Below are 22383 nucleotides of genomic sequence, written 5' to 3'. Positions count from 1 at the left end.
GGGGGGGGAGAAAGAGTGGAAGATCGGGGGTGGGGGGGGGGGAGAAAGAGTGGAAGATCGGGGGTGGGGGGGGGGGAGAAAGAGTGGAAGATCGGGGGTGGGGGGGGGGGAGAAAGAGTGGAAGATCGGGGGTGGGGGGGGGGAGAAAGAGTGGAAGATCGGGGGTGGGGGGGGGGGAGAAAGAGTGGAAGATCGGGGGTGGGGGGGGGGGGAGAAAGAGTGGAAGATCGGGGGTGGGGGGGGGGGAGAAAGAGTGGAAGATCGGGGGTGGGGGGGGGGGAGAAAGAGTGGAAGATCGGGGGTGGGGGGGGGGGAGAAAGAGTGGAAGATCGGGGGTGGGGGGGGGGGAGAAAGAGTGGAAGATCGGGGGTGGGGGGGGGGGAGAAAGAGTGGAAGATCGGGGGTGGGGGGGGGGGAGAAAGAGTGGAAGATCGGGGGTGGGGGGGGGGGAGAAAGAGTGGAAGATCGGGGGTGGGGGGGGGGGAGAAAGAGTGGAAGATCGGGGGTGGGGGGGGGGGAGAAAGAGTGGAAGATCGGGGGTGGGGGGGGGGGAGAAAGAGTGGAAGATCGGGGGTGGGGGGGGGGGAGAAAGAGTGGAAGATCGGGGGTGGGGGGGGGGGAGAAAGAGTGGAAGATCGGGGGTGGGGGGGGGGGAGAAAGAGTGGAAGATCGGAGAGGGTGGCATCGGAGGCTGAGGGAGACATCGGAGCAGGGTGGAAAGGTAGGTTTATTTTGTTATTTAACTTTGTGCAATGGTTTTTTATTTAATCCATTTTGTTTATTTTTGCCTGATCCGGCCTTTCATGCCTGGTGAAACGATGCATGAATCAGAAGCAGTGGAAATGCTGCCCAGCAAGTTTAAAATCATTTTAACTATATACCACCTCAGAAATAAAGTACTTAAGTACCTCAATAAGGTACATTTGTTTCTTTTAACTATAATTTCCGCATTTGTGAGGCACGCGCACACAGATGCATCTGTGAGGAACCCGGAAGTTGGCGGGTTGGAGCCGGCTTCCTCACCCGCTCTGGAGTTCTCCGATTTTCGCAGCCCCCAACGCACCCGCAATTTCCTTTGAAAATCGGGGCCTATGTGTCCTCTTCACAGCTTACTTTCCCACCTAGCTTTGTATCGTCAGCAAACTTGGATACATTACACTCGGTCCCTTCATCTAAGCCATTAATATAGATTGTAAATAGCTGAGGCCCAAGCACTGATCCTAGTAGCATCCCACTAGTTACAGCCTGCCAACGTGAAAATGAACAGATTATTCCTACTCTCTGTTGTCTGTCGGTTAACCAATCCTTAATCCACGCTAATATATTACCCCCAAACCCACGAGCCCTAAGCGTGTGTAACAACCTTTTATGTGGCACCTTATCGAATGCCTTTTGGAAATCCAAATATGCTACATCCACTGGTTCCCCTTTATCTACCCTACTAGTTACATCCTCAAAAAACTCTAGTAGATTTGTTAAACGTGATTTCCCTTTCATAAAACCATGTTAACTCAGAAAATCATAATGTGATTAGGCAAAGTGCCCTGTTACCACTTCCTTAATTATGGATTCCAGCATTTTCCCGACGACTGATGTCAGGCTAACTGGCCTTTAGTTCCCTGTTTTCTCTTTTCTCTCTTCCCTCCTTTCTTGAAAAGTGGTGTTACATTTACTACCTTCCAATCCGCTGGGACCGTTCGGGGATCTGGGGAATTTCGGAAGATCACAACCAATGCATCCACTGTCTACGCAGCCACCTCTTTTAGAACCCTCTGATGTAGGCCATCGGGTCCAGGGGATTTGTCAGCTTTTAGTCCCATTAGTTTCTCTGGTACTTTTTCTCTACTGATATTAATTACTTCAAGTTCCTCACTCTCATTAACCCGTTGGTTCCCCACTATTTCTGGTATGCTTTTTGTGTCTTCTAATGTGAAGACAGATACGAAATATTTGTTTAATGTCTCTGCCTTTTCCTTATTCCCCATTATAATTTCTCCTGTCTCAGCCTCTAAGGGACCAAAAGTATCTGAGCTCTGCAGTAGCATCAGTTAGGCAGCTTTCAGATCAAGGGTACATCCTATCCAAGTATAAGAGTTGCACATTAAAAGCAAACATATGCTGGAGTACGTAAATCTTGCAAGTGATTCGCCTCAAGGAAACCTAATTAAATTATAATATTATGGTTTAACAGAATTAGCTAAAGCTGACCGCTGTATAGACCAAAAAGAATGTTACTGAATTTTGTGATTTTATTTTGGGTAATAGATTTGTTTTCTAATTTTCTCTCAATCTTTTTACATTTGTCTGCCTGGACCCTGTTGCTGGGAAAGTAGGAGGGCAGCCAACTCTTGACCTGCACACGTGCACATCACTCAGTGCAAGACTGCTGTACGATGGATTAACACTGAAATTTAGCATTGTTGTGAAGTGGTTATGGCTTTGCACTAATGCTAAACTTGGGGAATTAATCAGGTATCTAAGGAATGAACTGACTCCAAAATGGAATGAGACTACCTCATCCAGAGTCAGCGTGAAGCCTTTGAGAAACCACCTTGCACCAACACTACAGGTGAACTTTGAATGCAACCCGTAATTGGTCATTAAAGAAACTGGTTTGCGTGATTTGAGTTGCAACCAGATTGATCCACCGGGTAAGAATTTAGACATTATTGCTGATGGCTTGTTCACTTGCAGGTAGGAACTGAATCAAAATCAATTACTGTGTATACTTTCATGATCTTTGATATGATGTATACTGTATACATACTGGGTTTGATGAAGCTTGGATGAAAGTGAAACTAATCTCAATCTCCCACACACTGCATTCAGTAAATCAAAGTGTAGGCCAGGCTATGACCTGTCCTGATATAAATGAACTCTGATAATGAATTTAATCAGTGAATTTATAATTCTTTGAATATTATCACTGAATATGTCAGAAATAGTCTTGGATATGTAATTATCGATGATCGAATTCCATGACAGTGTTAAACAATGAGGGTATAAATTGGTTTGGGGAAGTTGAAAGACTGATGTGCAAATGCAAAATAAGGAATTTGTTTTGGGAGTAAGTATTTTTTGCTTTCTCCCTACTGAGACCATTAAATAATATAGATCTTTTTAAGATTTCCTGTCTCTTGCAATTTAGTTCTTTAAGTGTCTTCTTGGCTCAAAGGTAGTACTTCCTCTGCTGTCAGAAGGTTGTGGCTTCACATTGTGTGCTCAATGTAAGTGCAGTACTGAGGGAGTGCTGCATTGTCGGAGGTGCCATCTTTCGGAAGATGTCTGCCCGTTTAGGTGGACACACAAGATTTCACGGCATTATTTGAAGAAGAGCAGTGGAGTTCTCCCGGCATCCTGACTAACTTTTATCTTTCAACCAACACCACTAAAACAAATTAACTGGTCATTTATCTGTTTGTTGGACCTTGCTGTGTGCAAATTGGCTGCTGTGTTTGCCTACATAACAGCGATTACATTTCAAAAATAATTAATTGGCTATAAAGTGCTTTGGGACATCCTCAGCACATAAAAGACACTATATAATGCAATTTTTTTCTTTTTTGTATGTCTGCAAAAGACCAAACATAATGTGACTGGAAACCTTAAAGATCTGAAAATTTTATGAATGAACAGATTTGTTTACAAATGTGCATCTTCTGCAGGCCCTCTCCTTTACATAACCATTACTCATTTGCTGTTTGTTATTTTCTTCTTTCCCCTCCCTATATTTAGGATACTTTGTATGTGATTTTTCTCAAGAAAGACAAATTCCGTTTGAGAGTTGAAGCCTGTTAGATTGGAGTAGTTAGATTGTTAAATAGCAATTGTGAAGGGAAACTTTTAAAAGGATGGCGGCGGGGGGGACAGGACTGAATTTTTAGATGACTAGTCTATGTACTCTGGTGCCTTTTTCAAGTTAATACTCACTTTGTGGTCTCTGAACTTGGACTGCTTTTGCAGATGTTCCATCATATTTGCTGTTTCCATTTAACAAACCTGTCTGTAGCCAGCTGGCACAGTGCGTTGGCACTCCATTGCAGTTACAGAGCAGTAGACTGCAGGTTTAAACTCTCTATTCCCCACACAGCCAATTCTGTTGTGTAGTTGCTGAGCAGAAGCCATGTGCTGCTTCAAGTTGAGAGAAAAATCTGATGATGAGTTACCCTGTTGCATGATTGCACATCCATTGGTGGTCTCCTTAAGATTGATATTCGCAGTGGTCGAGGTCTAGACTGGCTATCCTTAGTCAGGAAATTGTTTTTTTTTTAAAGGGGAGTGATGTTTCTGAATGTCAGCATGCTAACACTTGGAGCTACAAACTTTGAGTCTTGTTCCATTTTTTTAGTCGGTGCCGCATAGGACACAGAGGCACGAAATGGAGACTACAGTGTTTGCCTCCAGCGGGAGGGGAGGGAAGAGGCGCACAGGCAGAAATTGAAAGGGAGAGTTTGGGTAGTGGAAATCTGGAACATTCTTCCCCCAAAAAGCTGTCGATGCTAGGTCAATTGAAAATTTCAAAACTGAGATTGATAGATTTTTGTTAGGCAAGGGTATTAAAGGTAACAGAACTCAGGCGGATGAATGGAGTTAAGATACAGATCAGCCATGATCTAATTGAATGGCGGAATAGGCTCAAGGGGCTGAATGGCTTACTCCTGTCCCTATAAGAGCCATCCCTATTCCTCTAGGGAGCATTGGCAGCAGCTTAGGAAGAGGGTGTGAGCCTATTCTTTCAGTTATTAACATCAAGCAAGGCAAATGAAGAAAAGGGAATTGTAAAAAGGGAGAAATTTGCCTTAATGCTCCCTTAAAAAATAACTTAATAAAAACTATTGGTATATTTTTGGTTTAGTCTAGTTACTGTAACCTTCATTCATATGAATATACTTGCAACCCACAAGGTGTAATGTGCAGGTACCCCCAAAGGAGCCTGTTAGATTGCATGTGACTGTTTCTTACAGGATTTCACAATGTTTGTCTAAAAATCTTAATGTTTATTGAGTTACACAGGCTGGATAGTTCAGTAACCAGTTACTGCAGTTTTTATCTTGATTTCAGTAATTTGAACATAGTTGATTATGTACCTTAGACTTTGGATGAACTAACAGATTTTTGAAGAATATTCTCATGGGAAAAACTGGCACGACCAAAGCTCCAAGGTGTGTTTGCAGATTTGTATTCCGTTGATAGGCCTATACTGCCAATCAACACAGTTTTTTCAGTAAAAGTTAGTGTAAAGAGTAGTCATAAGTTTTCCATTGAATCTTTGCCCTCTAGTTAGATGTGATTATATTGCTGGGAAGAAAATTATTCTTTTATCATTTGTCACATCTTTGTGTCTCCCATAGAAATTGCACAACTTTATAACTGTCTTATTTTCCCATGGTTTGGTATGTTATGGGAAATAATTGGACTGAAATTTTAATACTTAAGCACAAGATAAATGCTTATGATTGGAGATAAGATTTGTTTTAGCACACTTCAGTTTGTTACATTTCAGTTGTTACTGTCAGTTTTTACAACACATCCAGTTGAAGAAGAAAACTGTTGTGCAAATTGGTCTCAAACGACCCTGCCTCATCTGTTTTTCAGGTTTGCAAGCCAGACAATACTGTTTCTAATTGTTGATACTGTGATGTTGATTCTGGTTAAAGTAGTCACTCACATTATCGAACACCATTCAAACTCTTTACCAAGATATTTAATTTGACAAAATGCTCCAACTCTGAGGAGTGCAGGCATTGCTATTGCAACAGTGTCCAGTGATGAACAGCATGCACAAAATATGTGTTCTAACGAGAAGTATGTCTTTATTCACTGATTTGATGATGAGGTGGAGAGATAGGTGTAAGTCAAGTTTTTCAGTATGTTAACTAAGGACCATGAGGTGCATTGAGGCACTAAAATGGGGAGCCACAGGAGTTCTTCACTTCACTGTTTCAAAAAAAATTATACGTGTGTATATATTGTTTAAGTAGCCATGATGTGGAGATGCCGGTGATGGACTGGGGTGGACAAATGTAAGGAATCTTACAACACCAGGTTATAGTCCAACAAATTTATTTTAAAATCACAAGCTTTCGGAGATTATCCCCTTCGTCAGGCTGCAATTCACCTGACGAAGGGGATAATCTCCGAAAGCTTGTGATTTTAAAATAAATTTGTTGGACTATAACCTGGTGTTGTAAGATTCCTTATATTGTTTAAGATATCGAAGAAAATTTTGCAGGTAAGATTTTGAATTGTAAAAGAAAAAAGCCCCTAACAAATGAAACAAAGTAGTTGCTTTAATCAGTAGATTTAAATTTATGGGGGTAGGATGATGCAGTAGGTGATGATTTAAATTATTATCTTATCGTGAAGACAGTTAAAGTTCTGAGTTTACAACCTGGGCCCACAAAGGATGTATAATGTAAAGCCAACCTGCAGGTGTTTCAGAACAGCTCTATTCCTTTGTACAGCAGATAATACTTTGTATGGGCCTGGAGGGTATTCTGAATGAACTAAAGCTAGAAAATGAACTAGTTAGATACTGCTGTGTACTGAGATACTATTAGCCTTTTCTTGCTTGGGTGACCCACTGATGGTCTCCAGAACAATCTAAAATGCTGACTTCAATGTAAGTAATTGGAACTCCTGTGTCGCACAACAGGCTGCAATTGTAATGTATTTGATGGTTATGTACAAAGACCTTATATGATTGCCTTCTGAGAAAATGGTTTATAAAATCTTCTCTGTTAGAAATATATGCTTTAAAAGGTTATGGGTTTGAAGACGGGGACACTGGTGAGCCTGTAGTATGTGTCCCTTTACAACATGTCAGCTATTTACATTTACAATATTTCAACAAACCTGACAGCGGATGGTTCAGCTGATACTTCTGATAAATGAATTTGAAGTTAATCAGAAATTGGCATTTTAACAGTTCCAATGATTGTGTCACTAGAATTGTTCAGGATATTGAAACCAGTATGTTTTAGGAAAAATTCTGCTGTTGTTGACCCTGAGCTGAGCTTCTGACTCCATATCATCTTCATTACAAAGACTGGCTACTTCCACCCTCATTACTTTGCCTGCCTCTGCCCCTGCCTCAGTCCATCTGCTACTGAAACTCTCATCCATGCCTTTGTCACCTCCAGGCTCAACTATTCCGGCTCAACTATTCCAATGCTCCCCTGGCCAGCCTCCTACCCGTAACCCTCTGTAAGCTTCAGCTCATCCAAAACTCTGCTACCTGTATCCTATCCCACACTCATCCATCACTCCAGTCCTTGTTGTCCTACATTGGCTCCGGGACCCCCATGCCTCCAATTTAAAATTCTCATCCACATGTTTATTGATTATTCAGAGTTTAAAACATAGACTGCTTCCATCTGATTGCTGTTCTTTCAGTTTATACACCACTAGGATTCTCCATCTTTCACTGCATAGGCTTAGTATAAAACCCATTAAGCATCTTAAATGATCTCTTCATAATCCCTAAATTCCATTTTGTTCCATGTTTAAATCCGTTCATTTCTTCGCTCCTTCCTATCTCTGTAACCTCCTCCAACCTCCCCCAGAACTCTCCGTTCCTCAGACTCTGGTCTCTTGTGCAACCATTCCTCCCTTCACCCCACCACTGGCAGACGTGCCTTCAGCTGCCTAGGCCCCATGCTCTGGATTTCCCTCCTTCAACTCCTTCTCCTCCTTTAAAACTGTCCTTTTTGATCAAGCTTTTGGTCATCCTTCCTAACGTCTTCAGTGCTGTACTGAAGGAATGGCACACTGTCGGAGATGCAGTCTTTCGGCTGAGACGTTAAACTGAGGCCCCCTCTATCCTCTCAGATGGATGTAAAAGATCCCATGGCATTATTTCGAAGAATAGCAGGGGTGTCCTTGCCAATACTTATCCCTCAACTAACATCACTAAAAATAGATTATCTGGTCATTATCTCATTGCCGTTTGTGGGATCTTTCCTACATTACAACAGTGACTACACTTCAAAAGTACTTCATTGGCTGTAACGTGCTTTGGGACGTGGCCATGAAAGGCACTATATAAATGCAAGTCTTTTTCTTTCCTTCTTTGACTCAGCACCCATTTTTGTCTGATTATATCTCTGTAAAACACTGTGGGACTTTTTCAAAGTTAAAAGTGCTATATAAATGCAAGTTGTTGTGTTATATTAATTTTTCACCTTAAATTGGTCTCAACACTGGTGACACACCTGTAACCAGCTCCTAATTAGTCCTGGTGTTACTTAGCTCAAAATATTCTCTCTAGATGCAATCCAAGTTTGAACTGTCAAAATCCTACAATTATTCTCCTGTCAAGTGGACATAGTGAAAATTTTACTCATATACCAATAAATCTCACCGAAATGCTGTCTCAAGGCTGGGTAAGTGAGCAGAAGTCCTACTTATTGACAAAAGTGCCTTTATGCTTGCCAGTTAGAAAATAAGTTCTAGTTTGATAGAAATTGTAAAAATTTCAATAGCTTCAATATTCACTTGTAACGCATTCTATGTTCTAAACCCCCTTTGCATGAAAAATATTCTCTGAAATAGAAGTTCAAGATCTCACGACACTGTTAGAAAAAGGCCAGGAAGTCCTCCCAGTCTCGTAGCCAACATGTCTCGCTAAAGCAACTCCACCAAAAAGAGATTGACTGGTCATTCATTTCATTGCTGTTTGTGGGACAAACAAAATAGCCTCCCTGTTTCTATCCATACAGCAGTAACCGCACAATATTATTAATTCTGTGTGAAATGCTTTGAGCTGTTTGTGGATGATGTGATGTGCTATATAACTGCAAGTTGTTTCAGTTTCTCCTAATTCATGCATAGATTTATCGTAGAATGATAAAATTATAGCACAGAAGTATGCCTTTCGGTATTGACTTCTTTACCACCTCTATAGGTGGGAAGAAAATGAGATAACATTAACTGATCAATAGTTTCTACCACGCACAAATAACCAACAATTTGATTGGGAGTAAAAAGGTGTATGCCATTTTAGAGAAATTTGGAATCATAATTCTTCCCAGAAGCAAAACAGTGCTACTTCACTCAGTTATCACTATACTAGAGGCTGCATTTTTATTGCAGTTTTCCTTGGAAAAATTCAGTGCTTTACAAGAGGACAAGAACAGGAAGTAAAGAGGTTGGGGGAGGGAGAGAGAGAGCAGATACAGATGAACTATTTTCGGGTTTACGTAAAAATGTTAGTGTCAGAAATTAACATACTCATTGATTTTCTATTTCTCAGCAACCAGAATCAATTTAGTCTTAAACGAGACCCGTCTGTACGACAAATTGCCAGTGAAATGTTTAAAAGATTTCTTGTAGAAGATTTTATGCAAGAATAACCAATTGATCAACCCTTAATATGTGCAGTTGTTTTATGCAAGCTTTTGCAGAGTCTTTGCAAGATTACCCAGCACTTTTTGTACCGACAGCAATGAATCAGCTGTTTTTAATGCCTTGAGCTTTGAGCAATGTGGAAGGCTTGACATTAGTTTAAAATTATATCAGCCATCATTTCAATGGGATAAAAATAAAAGGTTATTTTTTCAAAAGAATATACTTTATTAGAGACTGCCAAAGGCTCTTTTATTACATTCAGTGCACCTTAAGGAGGTGCGAACATGAGTAAACACAGCTGTTTCTGACCGAAATAAACAAAGCACTTAAGACACTACGATCGGCAGCTTTGAAATTGACGTTAATCCAAATGGATAATGGTTACCTCTTTATGGCTGATATAAGTGACTGTTATAAATGTCGACGTTTTAAATGGTGGGGACTGTATTCTAATCCCATTTTCTGCTCTTTCTCCATATCCATTTGTAGAATGAACACTTCGTTGCACTTGTATTTTATATCCTACATATAAAATCCCATGCAAAGATTTGTGTTGACTGTCGATGATTAGCCCATCCCTTTCTAGAAGCTTTTAAATTCCCCAGAGAGCGGTGGAGGCAGGGTCATTGAATATTTTTAAAGCTGAGTTAGATAGATTCCTGATTAACAAGTGAGTCAAAGGTTATAGTAGGTAGATGGGAAAGTAGGGTTGAGGTCACAATCAGATCAGCAATGATCTTATCAAATGGCTGATCTGATCATCTCCAACAAGAGAGAGTCTAACCACCTCCCCATGACATTCAACGGCATTACCATCGCTAAATCCTGCACCATCAACATCCTGGGGATCACCATTGACCAGAAACTTAACTGGACCAGCCACACACATACTGTGGCTACAAGAGCAGGTCAGAGCTGGGTATTCTGCAGCGAGTGACTCACCTCCTGACTCCCCAAAGCCTTTCCATCATCTACAAGGCACAAGTCAGGAGTATGATGGAATACTCTCCACTTGCCTGGATGAATGCAGCTCTAACAGCACTCAAGAAGCTCGACACCATTCAGGACAAAGCAGCCCGCTTGATTGGCACCCCATCTACCACCCTAAACGTTCACTCCCTTCACCACCGGCGCACCGTGATTGTAGTGTGTACCATCCACAGAATGCACTGCAGCAACTCGCCAAAGCTTCTTCGACAGCACCTCCCAAATCCGCAACCTCTACCACCTAGAAGGACAAGAGCAGCAGGCACATGGGAACAACGCCACCTGCACGTTCCCCTCCAAGTTACACACCATTCCTTCATTGTCGCTGGGTCAAAGTCCTGGAACTCCCTACCTAACAGCACTGTGGGAGAACCTTCACCACACGGACTGCAGCGGTTCAAGAAGGCGGCTCACCACCACCTTCTCAAGGGCAATTAAGGATGGGCAATAAATGCTGGCCTTTGCCAGCGACGCCCACATCCCATGAACGAATAAAAAGATATTTCAGCAACCATACATTCGATCCCTTCATCCAAGTTATTGATATAGATTGTAAATAGTTGAGGCCCCAGCACTGATCCCTGTGGCACTCCACTCATTACATCTTGCCAACCTGAAAATGACCCATTTATGCCTACTCTGTTTCCTGTTAGCTCACCAATTCTTTATCCATGCTAATTTGTTACCCCCTACAACATGAGCCTTTGATGTGGCACCTTGTCAAAAGCCTTCTCGAAATCCAAGTACACCACATCCACAGGATCCCTTTTATCCACGTTGCTTGTTACTTCCTCAGAGAACTCTAATAAATTAGACAAACATGATTTCTCTTTCACAAAGCCTTGTTGACTCTGCCTGATTGCGTTGAGATTTTCTAAGTGCTCTTCTATAACCTCCTTAATAATAGATTCTAGCATTTTCCCTATGACAAATGTTAAGCTAACTGGCTTGTAGTTTCCTGCTTTCTGTTTCCCACCTTTCTTGATGATGCTTCTGCTGCTTATCTGTCTTAGGGTTCACCATGGAATTGTCAGTCCCTACAAATGCAGTTTTACCTTGAAGATCAACTCGTGTTTCTGCTGAGTTGGTTATGTCTACGTCGCCAAGATTGTTACCCAATAGCTTTTGGAGTCATAGGTTCAAAGTCACCTGTTTCTCTCAATAGTATGAAATTGTATGTGCATATTACTTTTTATTACAATGCTGTTGTTTGAGCTATTTCAGAGATAGCCAAAGAAAGATAAATCTTCCACTTTCTAAACTTCCGATGTGCTTGGCTGACTCTGAAAGTGGGGTAACTATATTTATTTGAATACAGTGAGAAATTGAGAATAATGTGAATATTTGCTGAACTATCAGTTAGTTGTCGTGATGCATTGATTTATTAAGACTGAGTTCTCCACTCAAGCACACCCATCTAAATTAATGGGAAGAAAAATCATATTATGCTGGCCTGTGGTTTATGGATCAGCACTCCCTGCATGCACCACTCTTGACTGGGAGCCCCTGATTGACGCATCAGCCTTACTAGATAGGCAGGTTTCACTACTTGTGACAGTACAGGTAGAATTCAATTTTATTCATTGTTAATTAGAAGTTCAAAATAGTGAACCAAAGTGCTGTTAAGGTACGTATTGTACTTGGAACTTATTGAAGGAGCTGGGAACCATGAGCATAATCTCATTATTGTGGTGGATTATTATTCATTAATGGAATCTCTGCATTGGAATCTGTTTATGTTGTTCAGTGATTATGTTTGAAGGTGGAAGTAACCTCTTTTTACTGGCTGCTATGACCTATGTTTTTATTTATACTCCATCCTCATGAAGGAAGCATTTAATCAGGGTTCAAAATTCACACTGGTTTGCTCGATAGAGACCATTATGTTTAACAGCGGCCCAGTGAGAGTGGGAATGTGACTGGTATGATTGATCAGCCAATGAATACAACTCCCATCAACTGCTCCCACATGCAGGCAACTATTTTTGCAGGAGTTTTACAAACAGCTCCAAAAATGTGTATAAAGTACAATAAGTACATTTTTATTTTCTAGAATAGGGGACCAGTGAGTATGCCTGCGGAATTTCCTCCTAGACTGAGTTGTCGCCTGGAACTCTGCCCCTTTTATATGTGGTAGTTGAACCACAGAGTTCAACAGATGATTCAGGGTTGTTGGCATATGCTTTAGGCTTTGCAAAGGCTCTATGCTTGCTCATTAGCACTCCAGTACAGATTCTAAAGACATTACTCTATTCTTAGCAACTGCTAGGGTAAATTTTGAGAGATTTCAAAATTACTTCGAACTACTACACACTTCACTATATGAAGTAGTTCCTCTTCTCCACTTTTTACAAACCAGAGGTTTCTGACAAATATTGGTCCTGCTAACCAGTGGTTCTGTTGCTTTAATTTCAAGCCCTAATTCTGTTGTTTTATGGTATTTCTACTGGAGAATCAAACCCCATATCTAGCCAGTGCTCTCTATGTTTGAGCTGAGTCAGCCGTGGCTCAGTTGGTAGCAATCCTGCCTCTGAGTCGGACGCTTATGGGTACAAGGCCCATTCCAGAGACTTGAGCACAAAATCTAGGCTGACACTCCGTGCAGTACTGAGGGAGCACTGCACTGTTGGAGGCGCCGTCTTTGGGATGAGGTGTAAAACCAATGTCTGCCCTCTTAGATGGACGTAAAAGATCCCATAGCATTATTTTGCAGAAGAACAGAGGAGTTATCCCCGGTGTCCTGGCCAACATTTAACCTTCAACCAACATCACTAAAAACAGATTATCTGGTCATTATCACATTTCTGTGTGTGCGCAAATTGGCTCCTGCGTTTCCTACATTACAACAGTGACTACACTTCATTGGCTGTAAAGTGCTTTGGGATGTCCTGAGAGGTTGTAAAAGGTGCTATATAAATGGAAGTCTTTTTTCTGCTTACTCTGTTTCCTAGTTATCCGAAGTGATAGGTAAATCAGTTGCATCTGCCACCATAACCTGTGTGGATTAGGGAATGGGATTGACCAAGAAAGCTCCAGCCTGCTCACTTCAGTCATATTCTAAACAATGGCCATGGTGAAATATTAAGAGGCATATTCTGTTTAAAGGGGAGGAAAGACGTTGGAGTGAGATCTTTTTACACAAAGTGCTTTTTATATTAGAAAATGATACTCATCTGAAATTTCTGTGACAATTTGGGGAAAAAAGTCTTTTTTTCTTGATGTTGTGGAGACCATTGACGCTGGGTCCTTATTCCAGCCAGGCTGTTTTGGCTGTTGCAGCATGTACCTCTGTGTATTTTGGAGACTTTCTCTGCCAAGACTGGGGGGCCACAGCTTCAAACTGGTCTCAAGGTACCCCTAAAGCTGCCTGACCCCAAGAAACCACGCGAGCAGCTGGGACTGTCAATGGTTTCCAAAAGCTGGTTTTCGCCAGAATGGCCTTCAGATCATTTTGAAGTCTAGTCCTCCACTCTCTTCAGTAGATCCGCTCCAGGATGTATTGGGACGATCCCTTTGGGTGAGATTACCGCAGTGGTCTGGCATTGAAAGGGATCCTATTTGAGGGAGGAAGTTTTACACCTCATCCCAAAGACTGCACCTCCAACAGTGCAGTGCTCCCTCAGTACTGCACTGGAGTGTCAGCCTGGATTTTGTGCTCAAGTCTCTGGAATGGGACTTGTACCCTTAACCTTCTGACTCAGAGGCAGGATTGCTACCAACTGAGCCACGGCTGTCACAGCTCAAACAGAGAGAGCACGGGCTAGATAAGTGGTTTGATTCTCCAGTAGAAATACTATAAAACAACAGAATCAGGGCTTGAAATTAAAGTAACAGAACCACTGTTAAAAACTTCAATTGTAAACTGCATTTTAGCACTGAATGATCTGATTCGATCTGATTCAAGAGATTAGGAACTTAAGTGATAGGTGGGAGAAAGTGGTGGGATTGAATCCATGTTCTGCCACTCACTGGAATGATTGTCTTTAAATAGTGGGTTTGCAGCATTAAGCACCATTTCTCTTAAGCCCCCTCCCTTCCGGTACTGTCTAGTAATAAATGACAATTATGAATGGCCCTAGTGCAGCCTATTGTACCCTGCCATTTATATAAAGGACTGGAAACCAGCTGGTCTTTTGTACTCATTAGATTGCTACATATTGCAAATATTGGAAATAGAGTCCATTTGTATGAAATAAATATTGGTTTTCCTACTGAATGCTCACATTTGAAAAGTGGTCATTTATTATTGTTCAAAATGCAAAAATGCCTTGTGTGCAATTTCTTGTATGGTGAGAAGCATATTGGGAGATTTTTGGAAAATTGATATTTTTACTCATTAAATTTTATTTTTGAGGTCAGTGATCCATCTTCATCGGTGCACTGGACACCTACTTCTTCTGGTGAGAGAAAGGACAGCCTGCTTTCAGACCTTTGCAAAGTGTTCCCTTCGACTGGCTATCAGTTGGCATGGATTATTCCCAAGCCAGGACAACCCTTTTTTATTTTTGTCCGACATCTCTATGCCAGGAGATGGCACAGTCTCCACTCCGTTTCCAAATCACATTGAATAATCAACAGTTGTGGCCTGACATTTTAGAAATGTGATCTGTTTCACGCCATTAATTTGGTGTATGTATGGAATGGGCTCCCAAGGGAGGCAGTGGGGGCTGATTGTATCAGCAAATTTGAGAGAAAGTTTGATAAGCATCTAGCGAAAACATTGGTAGAGGAGTTTGAGATACATTGAAGAATATGATATTTCTTGAACACTGATACATGCCAGATGGAATGCAATGGTTTTTTGCGATCTTGTACGTCCTATGTAAAATTGAATTTGGTAGCAGTATTGCAAGTCCTGCAAGATGTTACGTGGAAGGTGATAGGCAGTAAATCTTGGACAAAGAGAATTATACTGATTATGAATTTCTGTTCGCAAAAGTTGAGTAGAAGGTGTTTGATAAGAAATTGTTTGGGATTTTCAGTTTTTATCCATTTAATAGGTGTGTTGATCAAGTATTCACTAGAAATTGATTGTAAAATAGTTACTCTGAGAAACATTTTACCACAGACCATTTACAAAAATTTTGAGTATCATGCATTGCTGGCACATTCTTTTTCTGTCTTTTTACTTATCATTTGCATGACTGCTCTCCACCCCGATGCTTGGGGGAGACCACGGGTGTTATACAACTAAATGATTGGCAGTTAACTGAAAGACAAGGTAAACCTTTCAACAGATTTTTTAGTATCAGGTTGTAACTGCCAGCTTCTGTCTTTTTATAGAAGGCATTGTTAAAGAATAGAACACAATGTAAACAAAAGGCAAATTAGCCTGCATTTTGCTTTAGGATCTGAGCATATGGTGTAAACATAGGTTGCATATTCTACTTGCTATGACTTTTTCATTTATTTAGTATTTAATCCAGCACCTGGTCCCTAAATGCCTAAAATGTAAAATTCTCATCCCTGTGTTTAAACTCGTCCTTGGGCCTCACCCCACCCTCCATTATCTCTGTCACCTCCTCCAGCCCTACGATCATCCACCCCGAACTCTTCTTTCCTCTGACTCCGGACTTATCCTCTTCCTATGCTACATCATTGGTGGTTGTGCATTCAGCTGCTCATTCTCTGGAATTCCCTCCCAAAACCCCTCTGTGCTTCCACCTCCCTCTCCTCCTTTAAGACCCTGTTTAAAACCCACTGCTTTGATCAAGCTTTTGGTCACTCTTCTTAATGTTTCCATTTGGCTTGATGTCTAATTTTTCTCATGCCTCTGTAAAGTGCCTTGGAATATTTTTCAACATTAAGGCACTATATAAATGCAAGTTGTCGTTGCTGCTGTTCTCCCCCAATTCTCAATTTTTCTTCAGCTGAATAAGAGTTTGCAGCAATTCCCTTTTCCTCTCTCTTATCAATGCTGCTAATAATTTTTGCCCTGCACCTCAGTTAGTGTGGTAAGGGCAGCAATACAAGAGATGAAGTGTTAGTTTTCTCTCAAGACACCAATTCACCAGTCTGGATAAGAGCCAAACAAAGCTTAAAAGCTCTTAACACTGACATGCCTCATTTTTCCCCCCAAGACTGCTGTCATGCCATGAAAATGTCATGCGTCTATTTTAACCGTTCTTGGTATTATAATATTGGTATGTTGTTTTTTCTACAGGAATAAATGAAAAAGTTACAAGTAAATAAAAAACCCCACTTATTTATGTTCTTTGAAAAGTGCAGCCTGTCTTCGTGCTGCCTGACTCGGTGGGCGATGTGCTATTTCAGTTGAGGTGGACTTAAATTACGTCTGCGTTACAGACTGCAGGCCCAGTTTTTCTTGTGTGAAAGATAAATGATGTAGTATAATCTCCCCTTCAACTAATGGAGGTGTATAATGTTTAGTAGTGCCTTAGGTAGTAGGTTCTTACTGTCCAAATCCTCCAAGGCATTGTACTGAAAATGTATCTAATTTGAATTTGACTTTTTGTATTACAATATTATTAAATAGCTCACAGCCTCCATCTAGTGGTCATTGTGTATGTAAACAATTTTACAACACCAAGTTATGGTCCAACAAATTTATTTTAAATTCCACAAGCTTTCGGAGGCTTCCTCCTTCCTCAGGTGAACGGTGTGGAAATCGTTCCACACCATTCACCTGAGGAAGGAGGAAGCCTCCGAAAGCTTGTGGAATTTAAAATAAATTTGTTGGACCATAACTTGGTGTTGTAAAATTGTTTACAATTGTCAACCCCAGTATCTCCACATCATTGTGTATGTAGTGTGATTTCACTTTCCCTCATTATGATCTGTTTGACTTTTTAAAAAAAAGTCTGGTGATGCACTATCATCATGTATCTCTGATGTATATAGTACTGTACATTGAGTTTTTTATCTGACAATCATGTGAATATCAAATATTTTATTTTATGAATTTTTTTCTCTGTCCGGTAACATGATAGTGTTGGTGCTCAGCCATGGTATCATGTTGCCTAGCACATGTATTTGTATTTTCTATGTAAATTTATCTGGAGTTGCTGCTAGTTGTTCTGGTGGAACATCTAGCTGAACTAGCTGCAACAAGCTGATACGAGAAATTTATTTCTAACACTGGTCAATCTCCTGCGAAAAAATGTTACGTTTGCACACTTCCTGTCAACTTTTTTCCATTATAAGTTCCCATGTACACATTTATAATGACACCTATGTAAACTTGCCACGTTGCACTTATACCCTCCTGCAAGTGGTGGGACTGTACTGCCTTGGTTTTTTTCTTCCAGCTCTTACACTTGTTCTGCATATGGGAGTTGAGACCAATTGCAGTCTGATGAAGTGGGGACCATGACGCACAAACATACTTTTATTCCAATTTTAAAGTCATACATTCTGTCATTTTTATATATTTCCATTATAATTTATAATGGAACTGCCTATGTAAATGTGTCACACTTAAATTACACTCTCCTGCCAGTGGAAATGCTCCAGCAGACGCAAGATTTTTAATGTTACCAGTTGGTCTCTTGTGGTGTTTCACTCGGTAAGTCAGAGAATATGGCCACTCTTGTCTGTTTCTCGTCTCCATTACTATTTTTCTGTCTCTGTCTCTCATTCTCTGCTCTACTACAATTCTCTTAACCCGTTTTGCTTCTCTCTCTGGCCTCGTCTGCTTTTCTCTCCCTTTTTCTTTTCTTCATCCCTGTCCATGATGTGGCAGGGAAAGGAGCCATTATTGACTGCAGACTGAATATGGGATGGTAGTTGTGGAAAGAATGTGGCCTTCAACAACTTGCTTCCTCCAATCACTTGTGCTTCCCCCAATCATTCGTACTTCCCTCACCCCCCGCTCCCCCAACCCCTTGCTTCCATCACTCACCTCACCGTTAACCCACAATTCATTCATTCCCACACACTTCTCCCAAGGGCAGATGGTGAGAAGCCAGAGATCACTTCAGCCTCACCCTTCCCCCTTTCACTCTTTTCCCCTCGCCCTCCTGCTCTCTCTCTTATTTGTTTCCTTCAGAGGCTTTGTTTGTTTTCAAAGTTCAAACTGTTTAAAACAAGAAATCAAATTAAAAGAGGAAAGAAACCGCCTGTCTGCCTTTTTCTATCGCTGTGTCTTTCTTTCTCCTCCTGTCTCCTAAATGTTAGAATTTTAGAATCTGTCACAGGTGTAAATGATTAGCATGGACCTTTTATAACTGTCAACAAAACACAGGTGAGATAATTCATTGGCTTTTCCAAGTCGAAGTAACATTTAAAAAAGAAAGGCACTCTTATCCACTCTCTGACTTCATTCTGTCTTGTTTATTTTTCTCTTTCTCCTCACCTTAATACACTTTCCAAAGTTTATAGAATACATAAGCTACAACAAGTGTGTAATGAGAACAGTGTTATTTTCTCACAAACATACATTAAGAAAGAAACACTTGATACAAATTTTACCTCAATAAAAGCTTTTGAAATTTGACCGTGTGTTTCAAAGCTATTTGAAGAAAAGCTAATGAGCGCAAAGTGCTAGAAGCTAAAGAAAAATATTCCTTCATTACAGCTGACTGATACCAGTGGTTTCTTTGCAATTAGGTACACTGTACAATCCAAATTCAATTAGAGTCACAACTCTGGGCAAACATGTCAAGTCCAAGCCCAGGCCAAAACAATCAAGTAAAAACTTAAGTGAAGGCATTAAAAAACACACAAAATTTAAATGGTTAAAATTAACGATGTCATTATGAAACATGTAATTATGAAATATATAACTTTTCAATTTTAAAAAAATTGTTTAAATCCTTCCTTTTGAACAAGAAATGTCTTACCGAGGAACAATGGTCCATGACAAATTTTTCAGAATGTTTTTTTGAGCGATTTGTGAGTATTCAGTGACCTCATTGCCTAGTCATAATGAGTTTACGTAGAAATTTGCAATGGGAAAAACTGACAAAAAAGCTTGTCAAAAATTTGACAACTGGAAGTTGTGCACACAGGAAGATTTAAGATTTTGAATACATTATAGTTTGGTGTAGAATGTAATCCAGTATACACTGGTGAAAAATAAATTACTGGATTACTGACTCTCCCAGCCGCATATGATCTACTAAAGGACAATCTGTGTTGCTTTATTGTTTTTAACTTGATGTGCTAGCATCTTTAAAACATAAACTGGAATTAGTTTAATGTTGAAATTAAATGAGGATTAAAAAGACCAAAATGGCTGAAAATATTCAATTTACTGGAGGACAATTTGTAAGCGGTTTTGTGACTAGTGACAGACCTTGATTAAATGGAGAGTAATGGACTGGGACTGATATAAAATAGTAATTGCATCAACTAATTAGAATTACCTGGTAAACCACAAAAGCATAGCTACAGTACTCTAACAGCCATTTGTACACAAAATTGGGATTAGTGTGTTGACGTAATCTCCATGTATCCTTGATATTCACAATGTGTATTGTGGTGTTTGTAGTTTGTGGAGCAGTTCTGCTTTCCCATTATTTTCAGGGGGAGTTTTGTTGTGGTGAACGTTTGGATTGATTGCACCTTATAGTGCAGAAGAACTTTGCTGTAGGCTGTTAAAATTTGGCTCAGTACAACTCTTTGGGGCAAAGTGAGCAATTTACAATATCTTTAGAAATGTTCGATTGTATTTTGCAGACCTCTAACTAGTTATAGCCTTGTTGGTTATTTCATGGAATATTGGTTGGAATAATGGCAGGAACTAAGTCATCAGACCAGAAAAATTGTGATTTCTGGAGTACAACTAACCAAAGCTTATGGTCATGAAAACCAGAAATCAGTGGTCTTGCTTACATCCTTGCACTCTTGCTTTGAAGTTCAGATCCGTTATTAAGTCCTGTATATCGTACCACAAATTTACAAGAATCTTGTTTACTTAAATCAAAAGTGCCAATTCTTGGGAGACTTAGTTTTATGATCTTGGTTAGACTTTTGAGAAGTTAAGTCAAGAATTTTAATTCATTTGCACCCACCCTAAACTCTGTATTTGCAGATGGCAGCCACCTTTCCCATTTAGTTTATTCTGAGCTGTTCAGCTGTGTATGCATTGAAAGTCATATTCTTCAAATAAGCTTCTGCTGGAAAATACTTGGCTGGTCTTGGCAAAGATATTTGAAAGATGACATGCATGAGGTGACTGGTGGGATGAGGCAGGATTTTTAATGCATACGTACACATCAAATGAGACTGAGGGCCTCTGTCGAAATACAATAGCAAGGACATGTCTTAATGGGTAACTCCGGGAAAAACAAGCTCCAAATATGCACCAGAAACTCCTATAATCTTCTGTTTCGAGTGTAAAAGTCTATTTGCTTTTTTCTAATGTTTCCCTTTTCTCAGGCCAGCTTCAGAGTAATTAGTATGTGATTTAAGTTTTTCCTCCCCAAGCTTTCTCTCTTCCATTCGGTTCAGTCGTGCCATCAGCACTGGGAAATATATATGTTTTTTGAAGTATATACTGTGGAGTTTTTAATACCTTTTAAATTGCTTTTAATAGAAGATTATTGTAATGAGATGGTCCAGGATCTAAGAATGTTCACATATGTATATGATGGGGTTGGATTAATAAATTGCTTTATACAATATTCTGTATAATGTACACATTGAGAGCTTCATATATTGTGTGTCTGGTCAGGGGAATCATAATGTAACACTGAGGTAATTTCTCAAAAAATGTCAACTACTTGTCAGGATGACAACTAACTACTTAATGGTGAAGACTGACTTATGTTACCCAGCTGCTTTATTAGGGTGTGAAAGGTTTCCAAACTTGTGTGCCATGTAATTGTATTGCCTGTATTTCTCGTTTCTACGGTGTCAAAAGGGCTGATGCCAAGAATATTTGTATTCATTCATTTCTGTTTTTTAAAAAAACCTTTGTGCAGTTTTAGAAATACATATTTTATGTTTCTCTTGTTTCCATTTTATTATGGGTTACCAGAAATGTTCTATACCGTTGTTGAATTCAAGGATTAAAAGGGAAAAGACCTTATTTATGTACTAAAGTGGGTCAGAAATCTTGATTTTCTAATGCGGTGTTCTTTCTTTTCACTTGCAGAAAATTCTTCCGATGCAGATTTGTGGCTGCTAAACAGTTGTACTGTAAAAAACCCAGCTGAAGACCATTTTAGAAACTCGATTAAGTAAGTACAATGAGGAAAATCATAATTGACTCTGAAAGATATTTTGTAAGATTGATTAGCATCTCATTCATATTAAACTGTCATTTTAATGTTGATTAAAGTTTGACATGACAGGGTAGCAGTTGCTACTCATAATTTCCAAATAGATTATATTTATAGCAATGTGGAAAAACAGCAATAGTCAAATCTTAAAACAGAAAAAAAAATAGTAATTGGTATCGACCAGATTTTAGATCTCTTCAATATTTGGTTTCTCAGCTGCAACAAAGATGGTATGATGTTACAGTTCAAGAAAAATAACCAGATGTTATGCAAAAATGTACATATAAGCATGCTACAACAGCTATGCATTTTTAAAATTTGAAAACCTGGAAGATTTATGAAGAAATTATGGATTTTAAGATTCTGATATCTGGTCATCTTCCATGCACACTCCTGTATTAAAAAAAATTAATATATATAAAAAAAACAATTCTTCCCCTCTGAAGAATATTCCAAAAGGTAGACTATATACATGGCTTTTAAAACCGTAAACCTTTTTGTGTTAGAAATGTTCTGCTCCTGCTTAGTTGTAAGATTGAAACATTAAGCTTGTTAACCTTTTTAGAATGTTGGTATTTGAAAACCCAATTTGAATATCATAGGGCAAATACGTGGCAAGCTACCTGAAGCCTCACTTCTATTTATACCTGGAGTGATTCGGCTGGAACTCACTGCAGAAATAAAGCTAATAGTTTCAACGCTCTTTTCTGTTTGTACTCTGGGTGTTATTTAGCTGGGCCACACACCAGGTACCGATCTCTTGAAAGTATTTTGGTGGCCTTGTTCGCGGTGCAGTTTAGATTGGGACAATTCGGAGTCCCACATAATGGGGTGCGCACAATACAAGTGAGGTCATGTCTCC

The 22383-nt window shown here is 40.0% G+C and overlaps 1 protein-coding gene across 3 annotated transcripts in view; it reads left to right on the top strand.

Annotated features, from left to right (window-relative positions):
• The window catches only part of cdkal1 (CDK5 regulatory subunit associated protein 1-like 1), a 1005231-nt gene that overhangs the window by 103640 nt on the left and 879208 nt on the right, over nt 1-22383 (top strand). For all 3 annotated transcript variants that reach the window (XM_068001614.1, XM_068001608.1, XM_068001620.1), the window contains exon 4: nt 21395-21479. In XM_068001614.1, the coding sequence (XP_067857715.1) occupies nt 21395-21479 (85 nt within the window). The remainder of the gene's footprint in view (nt 1-21394; nt 21480-22383) is intronic.

The sequence above is a fragment of the Heptranchias perlo genome, chromosome 2, assembly GCF_035084215.1.
Source record: "Heptranchias perlo isolate sHepPer1 chromosome 2, sHepPer1.hap1, whole genome shotgun sequence".
Lineage (NCBI taxonomy): Eukaryota > Metazoa > Chordata > Chondrichthyes > Hexanchiformes > Hexanchidae > Heptranchias > Heptranchias perlo.
The sequence above is the reverse complement of the archived record's forward strand: the minus strand, read 5'-3'. Positions and strand labels throughout refer to the sequence as shown.